At 41.0% G+C, this 18,806-nt stretch overlaps 1 protein-coding gene across 1 annotated transcript in view; it reads left to right on the top strand.

Moving 5' to 3' along the window:
- Nucleotides 1-18,806, top strand: part of COL4A1 (collagen type IV alpha 1 chain) — a 96,559-nt gene that overhangs the window by 24,337 nt on the left and 53,416 nt on the right. Inside the window, exons 3-19 of the mRNA XM_012557439.2 lie at nt 5,316-5,405; nt 5,692-5,736; nt 7,348-7,392; nt 7,501-7,563; nt 8,077-8,130; nt 8,292-8,318; nt 9,227-9,310; nt 9,397-9,459; nt 10,748-10,783; nt 11,344-11,385; nt 13,645-13,731; nt 14,367-14,393; nt 14,547-14,597; nt 16,123-16,167; nt 16,259-16,312; nt 17,104-17,145; nt 18,648-18,732. Of these exons, the coding sequence (XP_012412893.1) occupies nt 5,316-5,405; nt 5,692-5,736; nt 7,348-7,392; nt 7,501-7,563; nt 8,077-8,130; nt 8,292-8,318; nt 9,227-9,310; nt 9,397-9,459; nt 10,748-10,783; nt 11,344-11,385; nt 13,645-13,731; nt 14,367-14,393; nt 14,547-14,597; nt 16,123-16,167; nt 16,259-16,312; nt 17,104-17,145; nt 18,648-18,732 (940 nt within the window). The remainder of the gene's footprint in view (nt 1-5,315; nt 5,406-5,691; nt 5,737-7,347; nt 7,393-7,500; nt 7,564-8,076; nt 8,131-8,291; nt 8,319-9,226; nt 9,311-9,396; nt 9,460-10,747; nt 10,784-11,343; nt 11,386-13,644; nt 13,732-14,366; nt 14,394-14,546; nt 14,598-16,122; nt 16,168-16,258; nt 16,313-17,103; nt 17,146-18,647; nt 18,733-18,806) is intronic.

Genomic DNA, 18,806 nt, shown 5'->3' with positions numbered 1-18,806 from the left:
CAGCGGCAGTATTTCTGCTGTAATGTCAAGCTTCGCGGCGTGGACAGAGCTCCCCATGGGGCTGGTCACAGAGTTTTTCCCTGAACCCGTGACACTAATCACAGCCTTCCAGTGACTTTCCCAGCAGCTTCAGCATTCAGGAAATGGTTCTGCAGATGTCTGATTGTTGTTGGGCCCAAGGCATAGGACTTGAGGAATTTTGGCCAAGTCCTGCGATCGCCCATTGACTGTAACCCATCATTTGACGTAGTTACCCCGTAACTGAATGCTTTGTGAGCTCTGGCTCCAAATGTGAATGCTTTCATTCCCTCAGTTATTTGTGGCCTCCCGTGGAAATTGAAATCTCAAGGCAGCAGACGACAGAAGAAAAACAGCTGACAAAGTGTCGTGGCATGAACGTAGCTTTCCCTGGGGTTTCTTTAGCCTGTGATATCGACTTGGAAACCCTGTGGGCACTTCACTGTTGTCCTATCAGGTGGCTAGGAGTCGGCATCGAACTCAACGGCAAACCGCAACATACAGTCACCAGTCTCTTTATATGCCCATGTAGTCCCTGGGTGGTACAAACGGCTAATGCGCTCAGCAGCTAACTGAAAAGTTGGAGGTTCAAGTCCACCCAGAGGTACCCAGAAGAAAGGCCTGGTGATCTACGTCTAAGATATCAGCCATTGAAAACCCTATGGAGCACATTTCTAATCTGACACACACGTGGGGTCCCCATGAGTTGGAGTTGATGGCCGCTGGTTTACTGTTATCTGTCCGTAGAGCCTTAGATTGGGAAGGACACCCCTTCCTGCTCATCACCTTATTTTACTCCATTTTCAAAATTTTAGGATACATATGTGGAATCCTACGTCATGCTAAGTGTCACGCGATGTTGTTGGTTAGTTTATCATCCATTCACCAACCTTTATTGAATTCGTAGTTTGCGCCTAACACTTTGAATTAATAAAAAGATACCCCCTGACTTTGAAGTACTTACAGTCTGCAAATGGAGACCAGGCTGCTGTGTCTCTCTAATTATTTGTCAGGTTTGCTCTGCTTTCTAATGAAGTGAACACAAGTACACGTAGATGGCTGTACACGTTATGATCAGTCCTTGTGAGAGAGAGAAACCCGGTGCTCTGGGAAGATTTTTGCTTGTACTTTAGTTCATTGTTGAAGACCCATGATCATAACATTTAAAAAAAATTTTTAAATCAATTTAAAAAATGGGTCAAAAGATAGTTTCACATGCTGGCCATTGAAAAATCATAAGAAGGCCTCTCATAGTAGAACTTGTATGACTGCTTATTCTAGGTATATTTTGTGCCAACTTCAGTTTCTGTTGTTGGTAATTATACTGTCCCCCAAATTTGGAAGCTTCACCACAATTCTACTTCAACCATCTTGGGAGCTTTATTTGTATTTGAATTTCTGACTTAGATATCAAGGGAGCTATATTCTAGCATTTGATTTCCAAAATCACAAACTTGTTTCCAAGTGCATTTTAAGAGGAAGGGAAATAATTGAGTAGTAGTATAAGAGAACCTTTTATCCCTACATTTTATGGATTTTTGAAAATTATATCCTTGCTTTAGATATTATATTAAGCAAAAGTTTTAAGCTGCTCCATGAATGAAACCTTATTTCATACCTAATTTAGAATGGCCGAGATTCTTCTCTGTGGCTGTATTCTTTCAGCTTTATAGGCAGAGGGATTTTGTTTTTCTTCCTCATAGTCTGAATTTCATCATTTGAGGATACAGCTAAGATAATCACTTCCGTTATGTGGTATATGAACCTGGTTTTGATTAGTGCGATACATCGCGCTGGTGGTCAAGAACGAATTCGTGGGAGGCAACTGCAACAGAACTTCTTGGGTAATATTTGACAAGTTCTTCTTTTCTTTCCCCCATTGAAAGTCTTCCGTTGCTATGGAAAACAGTGGGTCTCTAGGTGACGTGAATGATTTGCACTCCACTGCTAGCCTAATGGTTGGAGGTTTGAACCCACTCAGTGGTGCCAGGGAAGAAAGGTCTAGTGCTCTGCGTCAGTTAAGATTATATCCAAGAAGACCCTAGGGAGTAGTTCTACTCCGTAACACATGGGATCACCATGAGTCAGGGGCCGACTTGCCGTCAAAGGGTTTGGTTGTTTTGGTTTACGGAAAACAGTGGTAGCGACTTTCATTTCTTCCTGGCGTTAATTGTGTGATCACCATGCCCTTTTGGACCTTGCGTTTAAGACATCGTGGGAAAGAAGACGACTAAGGAATCGTATTTCTCAGTTACTTGAACTGTGCACGTTCCGTCTTGAAGCCAGCAGGACGGCCGTCTCAACTGTAGCGCTGCCCGTTGCATCTGCAGAGCTTGGATTGGAAATGACTGGCAAGAATAGCTTTTGCGTAACATGTCCAGCTCTTCCGTCTGCCTACGAGACCACATGAGATTTGCTGCAAGCTCAGGGAAGAATCGTTTGGACAGCGTACAGCATGTGTTGTTTGCCAGCTCATTCTATAGCTGTTTGGATGCTTATGCTGCCTGTTTTCTCTGCTCTGGTTCCCATAGTAAACTTGGACAGAGTACTGTGTATTAGATTATTCATGTATATACTTTTGTCTGAACAAAAGACTAAGAAAATTAAGAAAATATACGAGGGAGGTGGCGAGAACCATGTCAATGGAGGAGTCACTTCCTTTTTAGCTACTTCATTTCAAAACTCTTGGGAGGTATGGATTGCTTAAGCGTTTCAACGACTTTTGGGAAAGAACGTATTCTTTAAAAAAAAATGTTTGCTTTAGGTTAAAGCAAAGACTGGGAATGCGGATTTCTGTATTTTGTTCCCAGAAGCGTGCAGAGGGTCACCCAATGACGTGTGACAAGCCAGTAAAACCCTGGAATTTTAATTTCCCTATCTGTGAAGTGCACATGGAAGGGCCCATAGCTCAGTCTAAGTTAATGTTGGTGAACTGTTTAACACAGCCCTGGGAACCCATTTGCTCTAGTGACCTACAAAAAACATAGACTGGGGTGTCAGCTGACCTTATTTCTATTTTTGACTTCACTGCTGACTCAGTGAGAAACGTATCAATCAGCTAATCTGGCTCTGGGCTTCCGAATGTTCCATGATTGAAATGAAAGTTATAAAATCTTATCTTTGCTGGCCTCATAATGATACTGCCAGCCCTTCTTATCTAATGGTATGTTATTTAGGGATAGTTCAAAGCTTCTTTTTTTTTTTTTATTTTAAGCCAGCTATTTGCTGTTCAGTTCTATTGTATCTCGGTAGAATTTTCCTGAATGAAAGGTAAGATACGAAGGGAGCGTCCTAGGATAACTGTCTCATCATTGGTATTTTCTACGTGTGTAGCCTGTTGGCATTATTTTAGGTGAAGAATGAATATATTTAAGTAGCTCTTCATTGTGACAAGTCTCGGTCTGAGAATGTTTTTCTTTCCCAGCTATCGCAAGGTCTCAAGGAAATGGAGCCAGCATTCCACATCAAATCCTTTGCAGAAGGTTCTCAGTGTATTAGCATCTGTTCTTTCTGGTACATTCCCTGGATGCTCCTGTTCCAAAAGAGCATGCCAAACTATAGGGTTTAATTTTCTTTAATCCGTTTACTATTTTATTTTATCCTCTAGAGTTTGAAATAATCTCTTCCACATTTATTTAAATGCTGTTTCTGGACGCCTGACTTACACTTCCCATTAAATGTAACACTTTATGTGGCATGGTAGTTGCGATTACAAGCTCAGAACCACATTTTTGCATTTATAAAAATGTAGGATGCGATTAATTCATCAGCTACTGCCGGGACTGCCTGAAGGGCCTTGGAAAGAAAGATGACTTTAAAGTTCTTGCTCTGTATCATTTCCGCTAGGTGAAGATGAAAAATTTGAAAAGCAACTCTTGGTGGTGTGCAATTTTTGGAGTACATTTTTGTGCACTGTAGAGCTTGTCACCATATTTTTACTTTGAACTAATGTAACTTAGAAAAAAGTACCGAGCACTAGGTAACCCTGCCTGCCATCTCTAAAGTGTCTTCTGCTTTTAAATGAGCTAACAATGGTCATTTAATCATCCCAGTTTGTATTGCAAGTTTGCATTTAAGTCCACAGACTTTAAGAAAACAGTCTTTCTTGGTTTCTTATCGTGATTATGAGTAAGTTTATGTTGGCAATCTAGATATGGCAGACTTCCTAAGATATTATTTCATTAGTCACTGGCTCCCCAATGCCTGTAGAATACATAATATTTCCAGGATGACACATTAGCGTCTCATTCTGCCATGTTCTTGTTCAAGTTGTATCTCCTCTGTTGAGTGTGCTATGCTCACCAGCCCTGAGTCTCCACCCTCCTCGCCCGTTTGCTGTCATCCTTCCTAAATTTCCATGCGTTCTGCTTTCTGCCTTCTTTCCATGTATATTCTTTGCACTCATCCAGGGAGAGCAGCTTAAGGCTCAGAATTCCAGTCCTGACCATTCTCTTTCCAATTTGATACTTGTACTTCAATCCTACCTTTGCAAAAAACACTTTTTTAAATTGTGCTTTAGATGAAGGTTTACAGAGCAAATTAGTTTCTCATTAAACAATACACATATTGTTTTGTGACATTGGTTGCCAACCCCACGAATGTGTCAACACTCTTCTCAACCTTGGGTGCCCTGTTTCCATTTGTCCAGCTTTCCTGTCCCCTCCAGCCTTCTCATCCTTGCCCCTGGGCTGGTGTGGCCATTTAGTCTCATGTACGTGGTTGAGCTACGTGTATTATTGAAAAAACACTTTTTAAAACACTTATTATCAAAGCTTATCTTCAGATTGAACAGGAAAGCCTTCACATCTTGTGTTAAACTCACGCTACGAGCTCTGTGCCTACCCACACCTCCAAAAAATATCTAAAATCCGAAAGATGTCTAAAGATCCAAAAGATATCTACAGGCCAAGACAACTGATGTTCTGTTCACAAAATCTCTGCACTGTGTCTAGGTGATACAAGAGGATTTTGTTCACTCAATGAAATTATAATTAATTCAGTGGGAAAAAAAGCTCCACAAATTCGTTATTTGACTTTGCCTAACAAATGATTTAGCATTTAGTACATATAAAGCATTGTGCCAGATGCTATATATGAATATTTCCAGCCCTCAAAGAACGTATAGTAGAGAAAAGCCGCCTGCAAAGGGAATTTGTGTGTGGCATCTGTTGTCAGACACTCAGCAGTGGCTTGTGCACTGTTAGATGATACCTAGAAAGGTTGGTGATGGATTTGTTTCCTCTATTTCTGTCAACCTGCATTCCACCTCAGACTGACCTTGGCTTCCTTCCCTCCAGGGGGAAAGAGGCCTCCCAGGATTACAAGGTGTCATTGGTTTTCCGGGAATGCAAGGACCTGAAGGACCACATGGGCCACCAGGACAAAAGGTAAGACCAGCTGTATAATGGAGGGGGGAGTGGATTTAAGATTATCTGTATTCTTGTTGGAGCCTTGGGGGCGCAGTGGTTAAGAGCTATGGCTGCTAACCAAAAGGCTGGCAGTTCAAATCCACCAGGCGCTGCTTGGAAACCCTATGGGGCAGTTTTACTCTGTCCTATAGGGTTGCTATGAGTCGGAATCGACTCAATGGCAACAAGTTTGATTTGGTTTTGGGTTTATATTCTTGCTATAATACCATCATGGCATTACAGTGGCATTTCTACTTTATTCCAGGGTGATGCTGGAGAGCCTGGACTGCCAGGAACAAAAGGGACAAGAGTGAGTACAATTGTTACCTAGAATTGAGAATGAAGGTGGACGGAATCTAAAGATAGCAATGCTTGAAGGGTGGAGAAGGGCTATAAACACCTCCCCTCCCGTAAACCCTCCTGAGCGGGCTTCTTTGGAGCTCCAATAACGTGGAGGTGAAGTAGGAAGGAGGCCTTAAAATGAGCAATCGCCCCATTATTCTCTGACTCACATTGTTCTGGCTGGTGCTGTGCATAAGCTGAGGCTCTTACTACAGCTCCTGTGTATTTTCTCCCATCTCTGCTCCCTCCAGAATCTCTTACAGGTGTCTATTATCTTTTGGGGGTGGGTAGGGAGGGTATTGCTTATATGTTGACAAGTCATTCAAGAAAGATGATTTCATTTAGTGTGAAAAACAATAATATTTTCAAAGCTAAAGCTGGTCTTCCTTTTTCATCTTTTCGCCTTTCTTTACTACTCCCATTCCTGGGGAATTCAAAGACGGAGACCGTAAAAGCAAATTTTGGAAGCAGAAAAATATTTGTAGCTTGTTTTTTTTTTTCTACGAAACATTATAAAGCTCAAAAACATTTAAGTCCTGGGATTGCTGTGTAGTTAAAAGGGAAGTGCAACAATAGCCTGAGTGTGTTTCTTGTTGGCATTCCTGCGGGTTCTTGGGGCAGAAGGCAGAGTAAATAACACACGGTTACCGTCGATCCTCATTATCACAGATTCTTTATTGGTGAATTCGCCCATTTGCTAAAAAATACTCTGGCGCTTGAAAGGTCGTTCGCAGACATGAGCATGGGAAGAGAGAAAAATGTCCAGCTGAGGTGGAAGAAGACTAGCTCAATCTTCGCTAATTCAGTATTCAGGAGAGGACTTTATAAGACGTAACTGCTGAGAATAAGGAGAATCGCCTTAGGTTTGGGATGGAGAAGATACAGAGCAGCAAACTCCGTATTATTACCTGCCCAACTGGTGCTATTATTCAACTGGAAATAGCTTTTTATTTTCCCCGCAATGAACTTATTTGATCTCATACATAAACTCTTCTAACCTATTGTTTGAGGTTTTAATGTGAATCGTGTTGTTGTTGTTGGTAGGTGCCTTCTAGTCAGTTCCGACTCAGTGACCCCGTGGACAACAGAACAAAACACTGCCCGGTTCTGCACCATCCTCACAATCATTGCTGTGTTTGAGCCCATTGTTGCAGCCACTCTGTCAGTCCATCTCGTTGAGGGTCTTCCTTTTTTTCACTGACCCTTTACTTTACCAAGCATGACGTCCTTCTCCAGGGACTGGAGATAATTCATGTGAATTATGGACTAGTTTTTTTAACCTAGAAATTGCCAAAGATGAAATGAGGGCAGAGTTATTTTGCTTGTGTGCAGCCCTGATGCTCGAAGTCTCTGATAGTCAGATTCTGGTGTCGATTTGCAGCTGGAAGCCTTGGAGATCTGTCTCTGTGGGCTAAGTCCTCACCTGCCTCCCCCCACAGAATGCTCTGTTTGCTCAGCGTGCGTATTCTGAAGGCCAGAAATTAGAGTTTGACTCCATGAATTAAGTGGATGTAGTGGACAGATGGAGATGAAGTTCCTAAGTACTCGATTTTTACTCTTTCATTTCCGTCCGTTACAGGGACCTCCAGGAGCCTCTGGTTACCCAGGAAACCCAGGACTTCCTGTATGTATATAAAATGCACTCTGCTTCCTCTATGAAACGTTACATGTGAGTAATATCACTATCAGGTGATTTTCTCTTTTGGTGACCTTTTCACTTGCTTAATTACAGGGTATTCCCGGCCAGGATGGTCCACCAGGTCCTCCTGGTATCCCAGGATGCAATGGTACGAAGGTAAGTTGAGAGCCAAGACTCTTCCCCCTTCGTGCATGCCCAGGTAACTTTGCATATTAAGAAGTCAGGTACACTTACTCTGTTAATACGGTTTTATTGGTCACAGTTAGAAAGTTACTTGTATAAAGCTTTCTGTATTTGATGAGGAAATCCTGTTTTATCATGTTTAATGTTCAGCTAGGGTATAATCATGCCTTTTTTCTTTTTTTGTAGGTTTTTATCCTAAAATTAAATTACTTTTAGCATCAGATTTCTTACTTATAATCAACTCCTAAATCAAATAAGAAAACTCTATTATTAATCCTTGTCCCTGTTAATTATGCTATTAAATATGTTTCTTCCTTTGTGAAGTAGCACCCAGGAATGAAGCTTGTAACAAACTATCTTTAGGAAATGGTTCTTAACCAACAAATGAAAATATCCCTGGAGGTCAGGACAGGGTGACTTAGGAGAGTTATTGGAATGATGCTTTCACAGTGGTTTAAGTGAATGACCGTCTGCTGTTCCCTTTAGGGTGAAAGAGGGCCTATTGGGCCTCCTGGTTCCCCTGGATACATTGGAAACCCCGTGAGTATAGCGTTTTTATAAGTCAGAATTTCTTTCTTCAGTAATAGTTTCTCTCTTCTCGTTCCATTTCCAGGTTTTTGTTCGTTTGTATGTTTGTTTGCACTTATATCTTAATGATGTTTTGAGAAACAAAAAACCAATATCAACCTTTTCTTTTCTAGGGACCTCCAGGGTTGCCAGGAATGAAGGTACATTTTATTTTATTAATTATAGGGACTCTGCCTAAAATAGATGCCATATAAACAAATTTACTTGCAGTCATTTTAACTGATGAACATTTTTTTCTAAACTCTGTTACATTAAAATAGCATGCAAGTCATATACACAAACTGAGATCGTAAGTTCTGAAGTTTAGACACTAGGAAATTTCTAAATAGGAAATAAATAGCAACAGGAAGCCTATGATGATGGTGAATGTCAATGGATGTGATTCCGGTCAAGACTGATTACTTGCTTAGACATCTCACCAACACTCCTTTTCCAGAGCTGTTCCATGCCAACACCATGTCACGCAAAAGAAATCCAACTTTTTATTGTATTTACTCAGAATGGTTTCATTTAAATACAACCACCTTTTCCTGTTGCCTAGAATCTCGAGTCGCTGTATTATAAATTCAGTAATTAATGCAGGGAAAAACCCAGTTGCCTTAGGTGGGAAACTTGATGTCATGACACCTTTCCCTCAGTGCCAAGCCAGCCACTGGGGGTTCTCATCTTGATTCTCCCCCTTTGTGTTGGGGTGAGACCCAGGATCCTCTATGGCATCATAGGGGACATAAACCATGAACCCTACCCTACCATTGCTCTCGGTAAAGGGGAGCCCTGGTGGCGCAGTGGTTAAGAGCTTGGCTGCTAACCAAAGGTCAGCAGTTCGAATCCACCAGCTGCTCCTTGGAAACCATATGGGGCCATTCTACTCTTTCCTATAGGGTTGCTGTGAGTCAAAATCGACCTTTTTTTTTGTAGTCAGTAAAGGAAGGAGCCCTGGGTGCACTGGTTAGTCCTACACACAATGTTCATCTGTTATTCAATGAGTTTTCAGTTTCTTTACTGTGTATGAACGTTCATGACTTTGTCTTATTTTTTCATCCCATAGGGAGATCCAGGTGAAATACTTGGCCACGTGCCTGGTACGCTGTTGAAAGGTGAAAGAGGATTTCCTGGCCCTCCAGGAACACCAGTAAGCGTTTGCTAGATAATTATAAGCAAGTATTGAATCACATTCTACTTTGCATTTTAATTCTTTTCTTTCTCAATAAATCATAGGGGTCCCCAGGATTCCCAGGGCTGCAAGGTCCTGTTGGCCCTCCAGGACTTACTGGACCACCGGTAAGTTTTGGCAGATATTTCTCTAGAACAGTCATCTGAAGAACAACCTGTGTAGAGTCATGAAAGTAAATAATAATTTAATGAAAAGCTTACACTTTGGTGCTCTCTCAGTTTGGATATGGGAGAATGAAAATGGTTGCCTGGCACCCGTGGTCCACATGTTCCCAGAACTATGCGCAAAAAATAATAATGGTGCTGCAGGATGCACTGTATGCCAGGACATTCCAAAAAGCTAACAAAGTTGTTATTTTAGGGGCAGACTGGATAATGTGATATCCAGGGTGTGAAGGAGCTGAGTTAAGGATGGCCAAGGCAGTCGCTGCATTGGGAAGGACTCCATCATCTCTCAGGGGAGACGGACTTGTAAAAATATAATTATATCAAAAAAGTCTGACTCTATTAAGAGTTACAGGCACAAACCAGGCAGCTGCAAAGAAGCCCACTTGCTTCACATTTTGTCATGAGGACTTCCCACACTGAGCACCCAGAGAAGAACTTCTGAGGAGACGGTTCTATCGCTGCCCCAGTTCACAGCTAACAATTCTCAGTAGAAAGAGACTATCGTCTCCCTTACACTCACACATTTTTGAGAATCCAAGACAGTCGATAGTAGCAAGACTCGTTGATTGGTGGAGCGCCATGTTTGCTAGGAATGAACAGTGCCAGTGAGTTTGCCGTATTCACATCATCCAGACAGTCCTCTCGAGAGATTTTCAGTTTTATCTTTTTAATTTACTTTTTTTTGTAAAACCCAGCAATTCTTCTTCTATACATTCATGTAAAATAGCCTCATGTACATTCTTATAAGTAAATGAACTCATTTTTTATGACTCATTTAGCCTTTTTTAAGTGATTTTAAAAAGCATTCTGAAGTTTGGTGATACTGGAAGGTATTTGATGTCACTACATCCTCCTCATCTGAAGAACTCATTCAATTTTAAGACAAACAGTTATATCTAAAATGGACAAGTGGGAACTCCAAGCTATAAAGAGTTTAGCTGATGATTTAATTCACTATCTATTAGCTTGGCACATTCTTAAATTATTGGTTCCACAGGGCAAAGCCTAAGACTGTGAGGTACTTGCAGCCCTGTTCATTTTCATCCTGGACAAATTTCTGGTTACTTCCAAAGTTTTACAGTTCTCTAGCATAGGAAAAAATATTTAAGTATTTAACAAGGTAAATTATCATGGTCACTGCAGAATCTTAAGAGATTGTCCGTACTAGAAGTGTTTAAAGCTCATGAGAGTTGAGAATCATATTTAATTAAGATGCTCTCTCTTCTAGGGTCCCCCAGGCCCTCCTGGCCCTCCAGGTGAAAAGGTAAAGCTTTTTTAGTTGTCTTTATTTGGCACTGATAGAAATAATTATAATTTATGTAAGAATAAATTAATGAATTGCCATAATTTATTCTTTAAGTTTCTGTGAAAAGTTCTGGAAATTTATAATACTTTTATTTACCTATGTATTTACGTATGTCTCTATCCATCCACCTATTTTTCTGTCTTATGTATCTATCCATCCATTGATACAATCTATCCATCCATCCATCCCCACGCACCCACCCATCTGTCTGTCCATCTTCCCTTCAGTTACTTTGGAATCATTGTTTTCTCTTAGACTTCTAAAGCCAGAGTTTAAAAGTGTTACATTTAAAAAAAAAGAAAAGGTTGTTATAGAATTCTCTATTGATAATATTTTTAAAAGCTTTTTTAAATATGTGTTAAGTACATGATCACAAATTCCTTGAGAACTCAAGGTAATTGTGGGGTGAAGTTATTGCCTGAAATCCACCATCTTACTGCATTTGGTTTGGGTTCTGTGAGATGATTTTGAACAAAGTAGACAGCTCTAATAATGCAAGTCTAATTTTTAATCAACAGGGGCAAATGGGCTTAAGTTTTCAAGGACCAAAAGGTGACAAGGTGAGTTCACATTGTTTTGGAGTGTTCTCCTGATTAAAATCACACAGTTCTAAACATGATAGAATTTTCACCTCTGCGTCTACCTTTGGACGCTTGTAATCATAGTGGCTCTTCTCTGCATGCTCTTTAGTTTGCTAGTGTTTCCTTTACATGCACAGCTAGAATGTACTGAAGGGCCGTAGTGTGGCCTTACGCCACTGGTGGCTCAGCGGTGGAATTCTCTCCTTCCATGTGGGAGACCTGAGTTTGATTCCCAGCCAGTGCACCTCATGTGCAGCCACCACCCATCTGTCAGTGGAGACTTGCATGTTGTTATGATGCTGAACAGGTTTCAGAGGAGCTTCTAGACTAAGACAGACTAGGAAGAAAGGCCTGGCGATCTACTTCCGAAAATCCGCCAGCGAAAACAATGGTTCAGTCATTGTGCATGGGATCACCATGAGTGGGGGCCAACTCAAACAGCAGCTAGCAATGACAGCAACAGGTGTGATCTTACCAACATAAAATACAATGAGGCTATTAATCATACTTATCTGTACATACAGTTTAATCAAAATGTTCTTAAACAGTGATAAAGCCAGGCCTAGAATTTATTATGTGAGAGTCAAAATTAGGACTTGAATGTTAATAACATAACTATATTAAACCCTGCAATGATGAAGGCCATCAGAATGAGAAGTAGGATATAACAAATTGGCAGTTGGCTTCTGTCTTAGATATCTACTGCTGCCGTAACAGAAATACCAAACATGAATGGCTTGACGAAACAAATTTATTCTCTCACAGTTTAGGAGTCTAGAAGTCTGAATTCAGAGCACCATCTCTAGGGGAAGGCTTTCTCTCTCTGTCGGCTCTGGGGGAAAGTCCTTGTTTCCTTTCAACATCTGTGGGCCTGGTATTCCTTGGAGATCCCCCTGTGTCTTGGCATCAATCTTTCCCTGGGAACAGGAAGTTCTCAGCACAGGGACCCCAGGTCCAAAGGATGTGTTCTGTTCCTGGCTTTTCTTTCTTTGTGGTAGTGAGGAACCCCTCCTCTCTGCTCACTCTCTTCTCTTTTTATCTCTTGTAAGATAAAAGGTATGACTTGAGTAAGGCGGTGACTTGAGTCGCATCCTTTAGGAAGGGCATGACTCAAGATACAACCCACACTAATCCTGCCTCATTAACATATCCAGGTTTAGGATTTACAACACACACAATGGATGATAATTACACATTACCACAAAATGGAAGCCAATTACATCAGATCACAAAATGGAGGACAATTACAGAATACTGGGAATCATGGCTTAACCAAGTTGACACATATTCTGGGGGGATGCAATTCAAGCCATGACAGCTCCCGTCGTCCACTCAGCCTCTTTTCAAACAAGGATAGGTTAAAGTCCTTACGGGCACAGGAAGAAATGAACCATGGCGGAAGAGAGGACACTGACTAGACCAGGCAACCTCATCTTAGAAAGAAAGGTGGCAAAGGGTGGGTCTCTGATCCTCTGGTGTTCTATCTACCCATTTCTCTGGGTCAGACCAATGGAATGGGCACTAAGCGCAGCTTTCTTAGAATTCAGCCAAGCAGGACCCAGACTCATCGCCACCGAGACTTCAGACAATGTATATGGTCACCACCAGGTGGCGCCAAGTGCAACTTGGACCGGAACAGGTTCTAATTGTAAGATTAACTGGCCTCCGCCCTTCACTCCCCAGTTTTGGGCCCGGTCTTTCCATGAACCTCACAATAAGTAAATATGCAAGGTTTTGCATTTGAAATTTTGGATCTCACTTGTGCTATAGCTGGATTTCACTGTACTTCTAATTTTAACCAGCAGTTAGGGTGCCTGAGGTGGAAAACCTTGGATGGTCTTTTTGTTCCTTGGTGTACCTGAAAATACCTCCTTTCTTCCCAAGCTCTATTAGGCAGTTTTTGTCCTTTTGCTCCATGCCAGCAGAATACAGTAGCACAGTATGTGTGTGTATGTAGGTATATACATCCTGTAGATCCTCAGAGTCCATTCTTCAGTCTAGCTCCTGGCTGCCAGCCTTTCCCCAGCTCCTGAGCAATCAAGGTCTCCTCCTGACTTTAGGATTTTGTATACCGTCTTCCTACTGAAATTTAGTTTTCTGCAGAAGAAAGGATAGATTAGAATAGAATAGAATTACATTTTAAAAATAGAGGTTTTATTTTAGGCTATTTCTCCTCTGCATTTCCTTCTCTGTGTGATTATTTCTATGCCTAATTAATGTCCATGTTGGCTTCAACAGGGCGAGCAAGGGGTCAGTGGGCCTCCAGGAGTGCCAGGACAAGCTCAAGTTCAAGAAAAAGGAGACTTCGCTACCAAGGGAGAAAAGGTAGCAGATGATTTTTTCCCAGTGAATACTGGTTTTCTAACTTTGGAAAAATTCCAAAGGGCAAAGATAAGCCAGGTCAAAATTCAGTTCCCCCACCACATTCACCCACGACCTGGAAAACAGATTGGTAGACCATTTGTCCCATGAAATATGAGCAGCCTTGAGAGCAGATAACATAATCCGGTCTTCTTAGGTGGCTTCAGATTTGGGAGTGGGATCCGGTGAGCAGGAAGGAGACTAGCTGAGGGTGGAACAGGGGTCACAGACTGCGTGAATCAAGCAGAATTCACCCCGGCCTTCTTAAACCCATGGAGCCCTGGTGGCGCAGTGGTTAAGAGCTCGGCTGCTAACCAAAGGGTCAGCAGGTCGAATTCACCAGCTGCTCCTTGGAAACCCTATGGGGCGGTTCTGCTCGGTCCTGTAGGGTCGCTATGAGTCAAAATTGACTTGACAACAGTGGGTTTTGTTAAACCCGTAGCCCAGTCGTTGCTAGGAAGCAAAACATAAAACCAATGCGAATTTGTTCATATATCAGAAAAAAAGGTTTCCCCCCCTTTTTCATGTGGAAGCTAGCATATAAAAATTTGTATAGCTATTAAACTGTACTGATCTGTTTTTTTTTTTTTTTCCTTAAGGGTCAAAAAGGTGAACCTGGATTCCAGGTAAGCACTAAATTCTTATTATTTTTATGAAAGACCATAAAGTATTAGATTTAACTTACAAGCTTATTTCCCTTTATATATCATACTGAACTCATTTAATATTTTACCTAAATATGCTAATATACCTAACTCATTCTCTTCTGTTCTTTTAAGGGCATGCCAGGGGTTGGAGAGAAAGGTGAACCTGGAAAACCAGGCCCCCGAGTAAGTGCTCTCAGAAGTCCTTTTAGTGCTAATAGTAAAATAGTTTCCTTTCGTTCCTAGAATCGCCTGGTCACGGAAAAAGGCTGGCAAGGCTTCCAGGGTCTTCTAGTTTACCTCTTTCACCTCTAGGAAAGGCTTCTGCTTTGTCCCTTTCGCTTTCAGGAAAGCTTTTCTGAAAACTTTGTTAGCAGAAATACAAAGAGCTGTCATTCTTTGAGGAGCTCTGGTGGCGTTGTGGTTAAGAGCTGGGCTGCTAACCAAAAAGTTGGCAGTTACAATCCACCAGCCACTCCTTGGAAACCCTGTGGGGCAATTCTGCTGTGTCCTCTAGGGTTGCTATGAGTCAGAGTTGACTTGACAGCACCTTTTTTTTTTTTTTTGGTTATCGTGAGCCCTTGGGTGGTGCAAATGGTTAACTCCCTTGGCTGTTAACTGAGAGGTTAGTGGTTTGAGTCCACCCAGAGGCACCTTGGAAGAACGGCCTGGCAATCTGCTTTCAAAAACTCAGCCATTGAAAACACTATGGAGCACAATTCTACTTGACACACTTGGGGCAATGGCAACTGGGTGTCATCATCTGGAAGACCTGCTGGGAAGGTTTAGGCCTTTTAGTATTCCAGTGACCCCACCCTGAAGATGATGCTCTTCGCAGCAGCCGTCCACCAGCTGTGTGTCCTCCATCAAAGATACCCACTGGGCTAGGTCCCAGCAGCTGGGTTGCCTTTGCCGTTGCGCTCCCTGTGGCCACAAGTGCTGGCACTGAGACCCCACCCAGAAAATGGGACCTTGTTTCCACAGCCCTGAGCACCAGATGCTAAGCAGCTTCTCAATTTGTGAATAGTGGTGACGTGAGAAGTACCCAGTACCCTGTCTTAGCTTCAGTACCCTGAGACAGGAGGGCAGTGGCAGCTCAATGTAGAATTCTTGTCTTTTATGCGACTGCTGTGGGTTTGATTGCCGGCCGATGCACCTTAAGTGCAGCCACCATCTGTCTGTCAATGGAGGCTTGCTTGTTGTTATGATGCTGAACAGGTTTCAGAGAAGCTTCCAGACCAAGACAGACTAGGAAGAAAGGCCTGGTGATCTACTTTCAAAAATCAGCCGGTGCAATCCTATGGCTCACAATGGTCCAACCCTGTTGTCCATGGGATCCTCGTAAGTTGAGGGCCAACTCGTGGTAGTTAACAACAGCCCTGAACTACCATGTGGAAACCTTTATTAAAATGAACCATTTGCATATTAGCTGCCACATTCAGACTGGCCAATAGGAACATTTCTCTGTTAGCTATGCTACCACAATGTTACAGATATCTTAGAAGATTTTGTAACTAATCACTCTTTTTAAAAAAAGCATTGAAAAGTCCTCTTGTATTGTTGTAACTTTTTTGTAGTTATTCATTGTATAATATATCCCATATCGTTATTATAGGATTGTGGTTTCTTATGACTGATATGAATCATAGCCTTGGGGCTACATCGTATTTATTATTGTTACTTATTAAATGGTTGCATCTTTACCGTACAGGGAAAACCTGGCAAGGATGGTGAAAAAGGAGAAAAAGGGAGTCTAGTAAGTATCTCTCTGCCCTTTTAAGGAGTAATCACATTGTTCCCTTACCTAGCACGCGATTGTCATTGCTTCTTGCTCTGTTCTGTTCTAGGGCTTTCCCGGTGATTCAGGGTTCCCTGGACTTTCTGGGCAACCGGGCTTAAAGGTAAATGCTGACACTCTAGCGAGTTTTTACACTCATTTTCCACTTCAGTTTGGAAGTTTGCTCATCTTTTCCTAGATTAAGGGATATGGGCTCAAGGAAAAATAATATTTATGCTCTATATGAGTAAAAAAGGAACTTAGTGGTCTTATTTGTGTGTGAATTTTTAAAAGAATATATAATTTTCCACTCTTTCATGTTTTTATGTCTTTTTTATAGTAGATTAATTTTTCCCTGATTATAGAACAACGGGAAATGCAGAAAGATATAAGAAAATAAAGCTTGTCTATTATTCTGTTATCCACTCAGAAATGGTCAGTTAACATCTCTAATGCAAATTTAGATAATTTTACACCTAAGATCTCAAAATTATTTTTATAGGAAAATATACTTAGAAATCATAAGCTATCATGTAATTTTATTTCATTTCTTTGTTATCCATTAAGAAACCACCATATAGTAATTCAACTTCTATAAAAAATGATTCTATTAGGGGAGCATGCAATCGACAGAACAAATACTGTGAGCTCTTTGTGAAATGATTAATTAGCCTCCAATTTATGATTTGTAGAACCTCCATTTCCACAGAAAATGAAATGTGCTCATCTTTGTCAGAAGAGTCACAGAGCCCTTTAAACTCATCACACCGCCGAGCACTAAGGAGAGGAAATCATTTTTAAGTGTATAGTGTGAACAATCTCCATTTTTCCTGAAAAAGAAAAGCCTAACTCAGCTTTCAGCAGGACAGTCTGTGTAGTAAAAATATACAGCTAAACTATTTGGTTCTTTTGTAGGGGGACAAAGGCGAAGCAGGTCCTCCAGGCCCGCCTGGAATTGTGAGTAATGCTTGGTGGGCTGTGAGAGCTTTGGAAATGAAGCAAAGAGACAGATGCGTTACATTGTTACTTATGACGCTGCTCTGCAACGTTCCCTAGAGCAAAATTTTTATGTAAAGGGGGGTGCATAGGATTTGAAATGATCATTTTACATTTTGTATTTTGTGCAGTTAGATATTTACTCTTTATAATTTTTTAATCTTTTCTGGATATCCTTAAATCACTGAAAATAAAAAGTTTAGCATATGCCAAATATATCAACACACATTTTTTTAAAACTTTTTTTTCTAATAGTCCATTAAAGAAAATTTTCATAAGAGCAACAAACCATCCATAATCTGACTATCCTAGCAAACCAATTTTTATTTTTGCAAATAATGTTGCATATGTTCAATCAATGCATGTAACATTTTTTTCTTTTTAAAAATAAGCATTCTCATTTTTTGCAAATTATATTCCTAGTAATCAATTTTAATATCCTGTCCAAGTGATGTGCTGTAATTTTGTTTTAACCATTCTGCCTCAAATCCTTTCTGAAACAGTGAAAATATTACCATTCTTTTGTTCGCTGACATTATTTCACTGATACAGATAATGTGCCCTGGTGAATAAGTTTGCATATCTTGGCTTTTTTAAAAAATTTCCTGTGTGTATACGTGTGGGAAGATTTGAATAATTTTTCCTTAAGTTACATATCCAAGAATCGGATGTTTGGCTCAAAGTACTGATCCTTCTTAATGCCTTTAATACTTCCACATCACTGTGATTTCCCCTTCCGTGTCTGTGATGCTGGCAGCAGCATTTGAATATCCTGTTTTTACCTTAACCTCATCAGCACAGACTGCTAGTATTTTAATAATATTTGCTAATTTAATTCATACAAGGAAATGAAATTCTAAAGGCTAGTTAGGCAACACGTGATACTTTGCTTTGTTGTTTTGTGTGAATTCAGTGATGTAGAATTGGGGTGAACTAGTTTACTACTTGTCAATGGAGCCAACGACGCATTCTTCTCACTCTCTATCCCTTTGACTTTAAAAAAGCTCAATTTTGGCCACAAAAAAAAACAAACAATAAAGCCTCTTCCAATAAAAAATCTTGAGCGTTCCTATTACATATTGTCTGAGGAAATTTAAGGGAATTTCTTTGAAAAATACCCTTTAGAGTAGAATATTCATCTTATGGCTTATATATTCATGTAACAACTCCCAACCTCACACACCCCAAAATTAATATTATTGTAGCTGTAACCCACTGGAGCATTATAAGAAATGCTGCCAGGCAAATTAGTATAAAAGGAAGCAGAACTGCCTGGCAGAGTCCTCTGCCAAGAAGGCATTATATTATACTCATTTGCTATGTTTTTGAGACTATTCTTCTTCCTTTTTACTTTCACACTTCTTGAAATAATTGAAAAATGGTTATGTTTCTTCCTCTGTACTGCTGTACACCTTCCAGCCACTTCCGTGCCATGCGGTGATCTTCTTCTCTTTTTATTTTAGGTTATAGGCACAGGGCCACTGGGAGAAAAAGGGGAAAGGGGCTTCCCAGGAGCTCCAGGGTTAAGAGGAGAGCCAGGCCCAAAAGGTAAGTTCCTCCCTCCCTCCCTCCTCCTTTCCCTCCCTTTCTCTCTCCCATCCTCCCTCCCCCTCCCTCCCTCC

Source organism: Trichechus manatus, unplaced genomic scaffold, assembly GCF_000243295.1.
Source record: "Trichechus manatus latirostris isolate Lorelei unplaced genomic scaffold, TriManLat1.0 scaffold00102, whole genome shotgun sequence".
NCBI lineage: Eukaryota > Metazoa > Chordata > Mammalia > Sirenia > Trichechidae > Trichechus > Trichechus manatus.
This window is presented reverse-complemented; position numbering and strand designations above follow the sequence as displayed.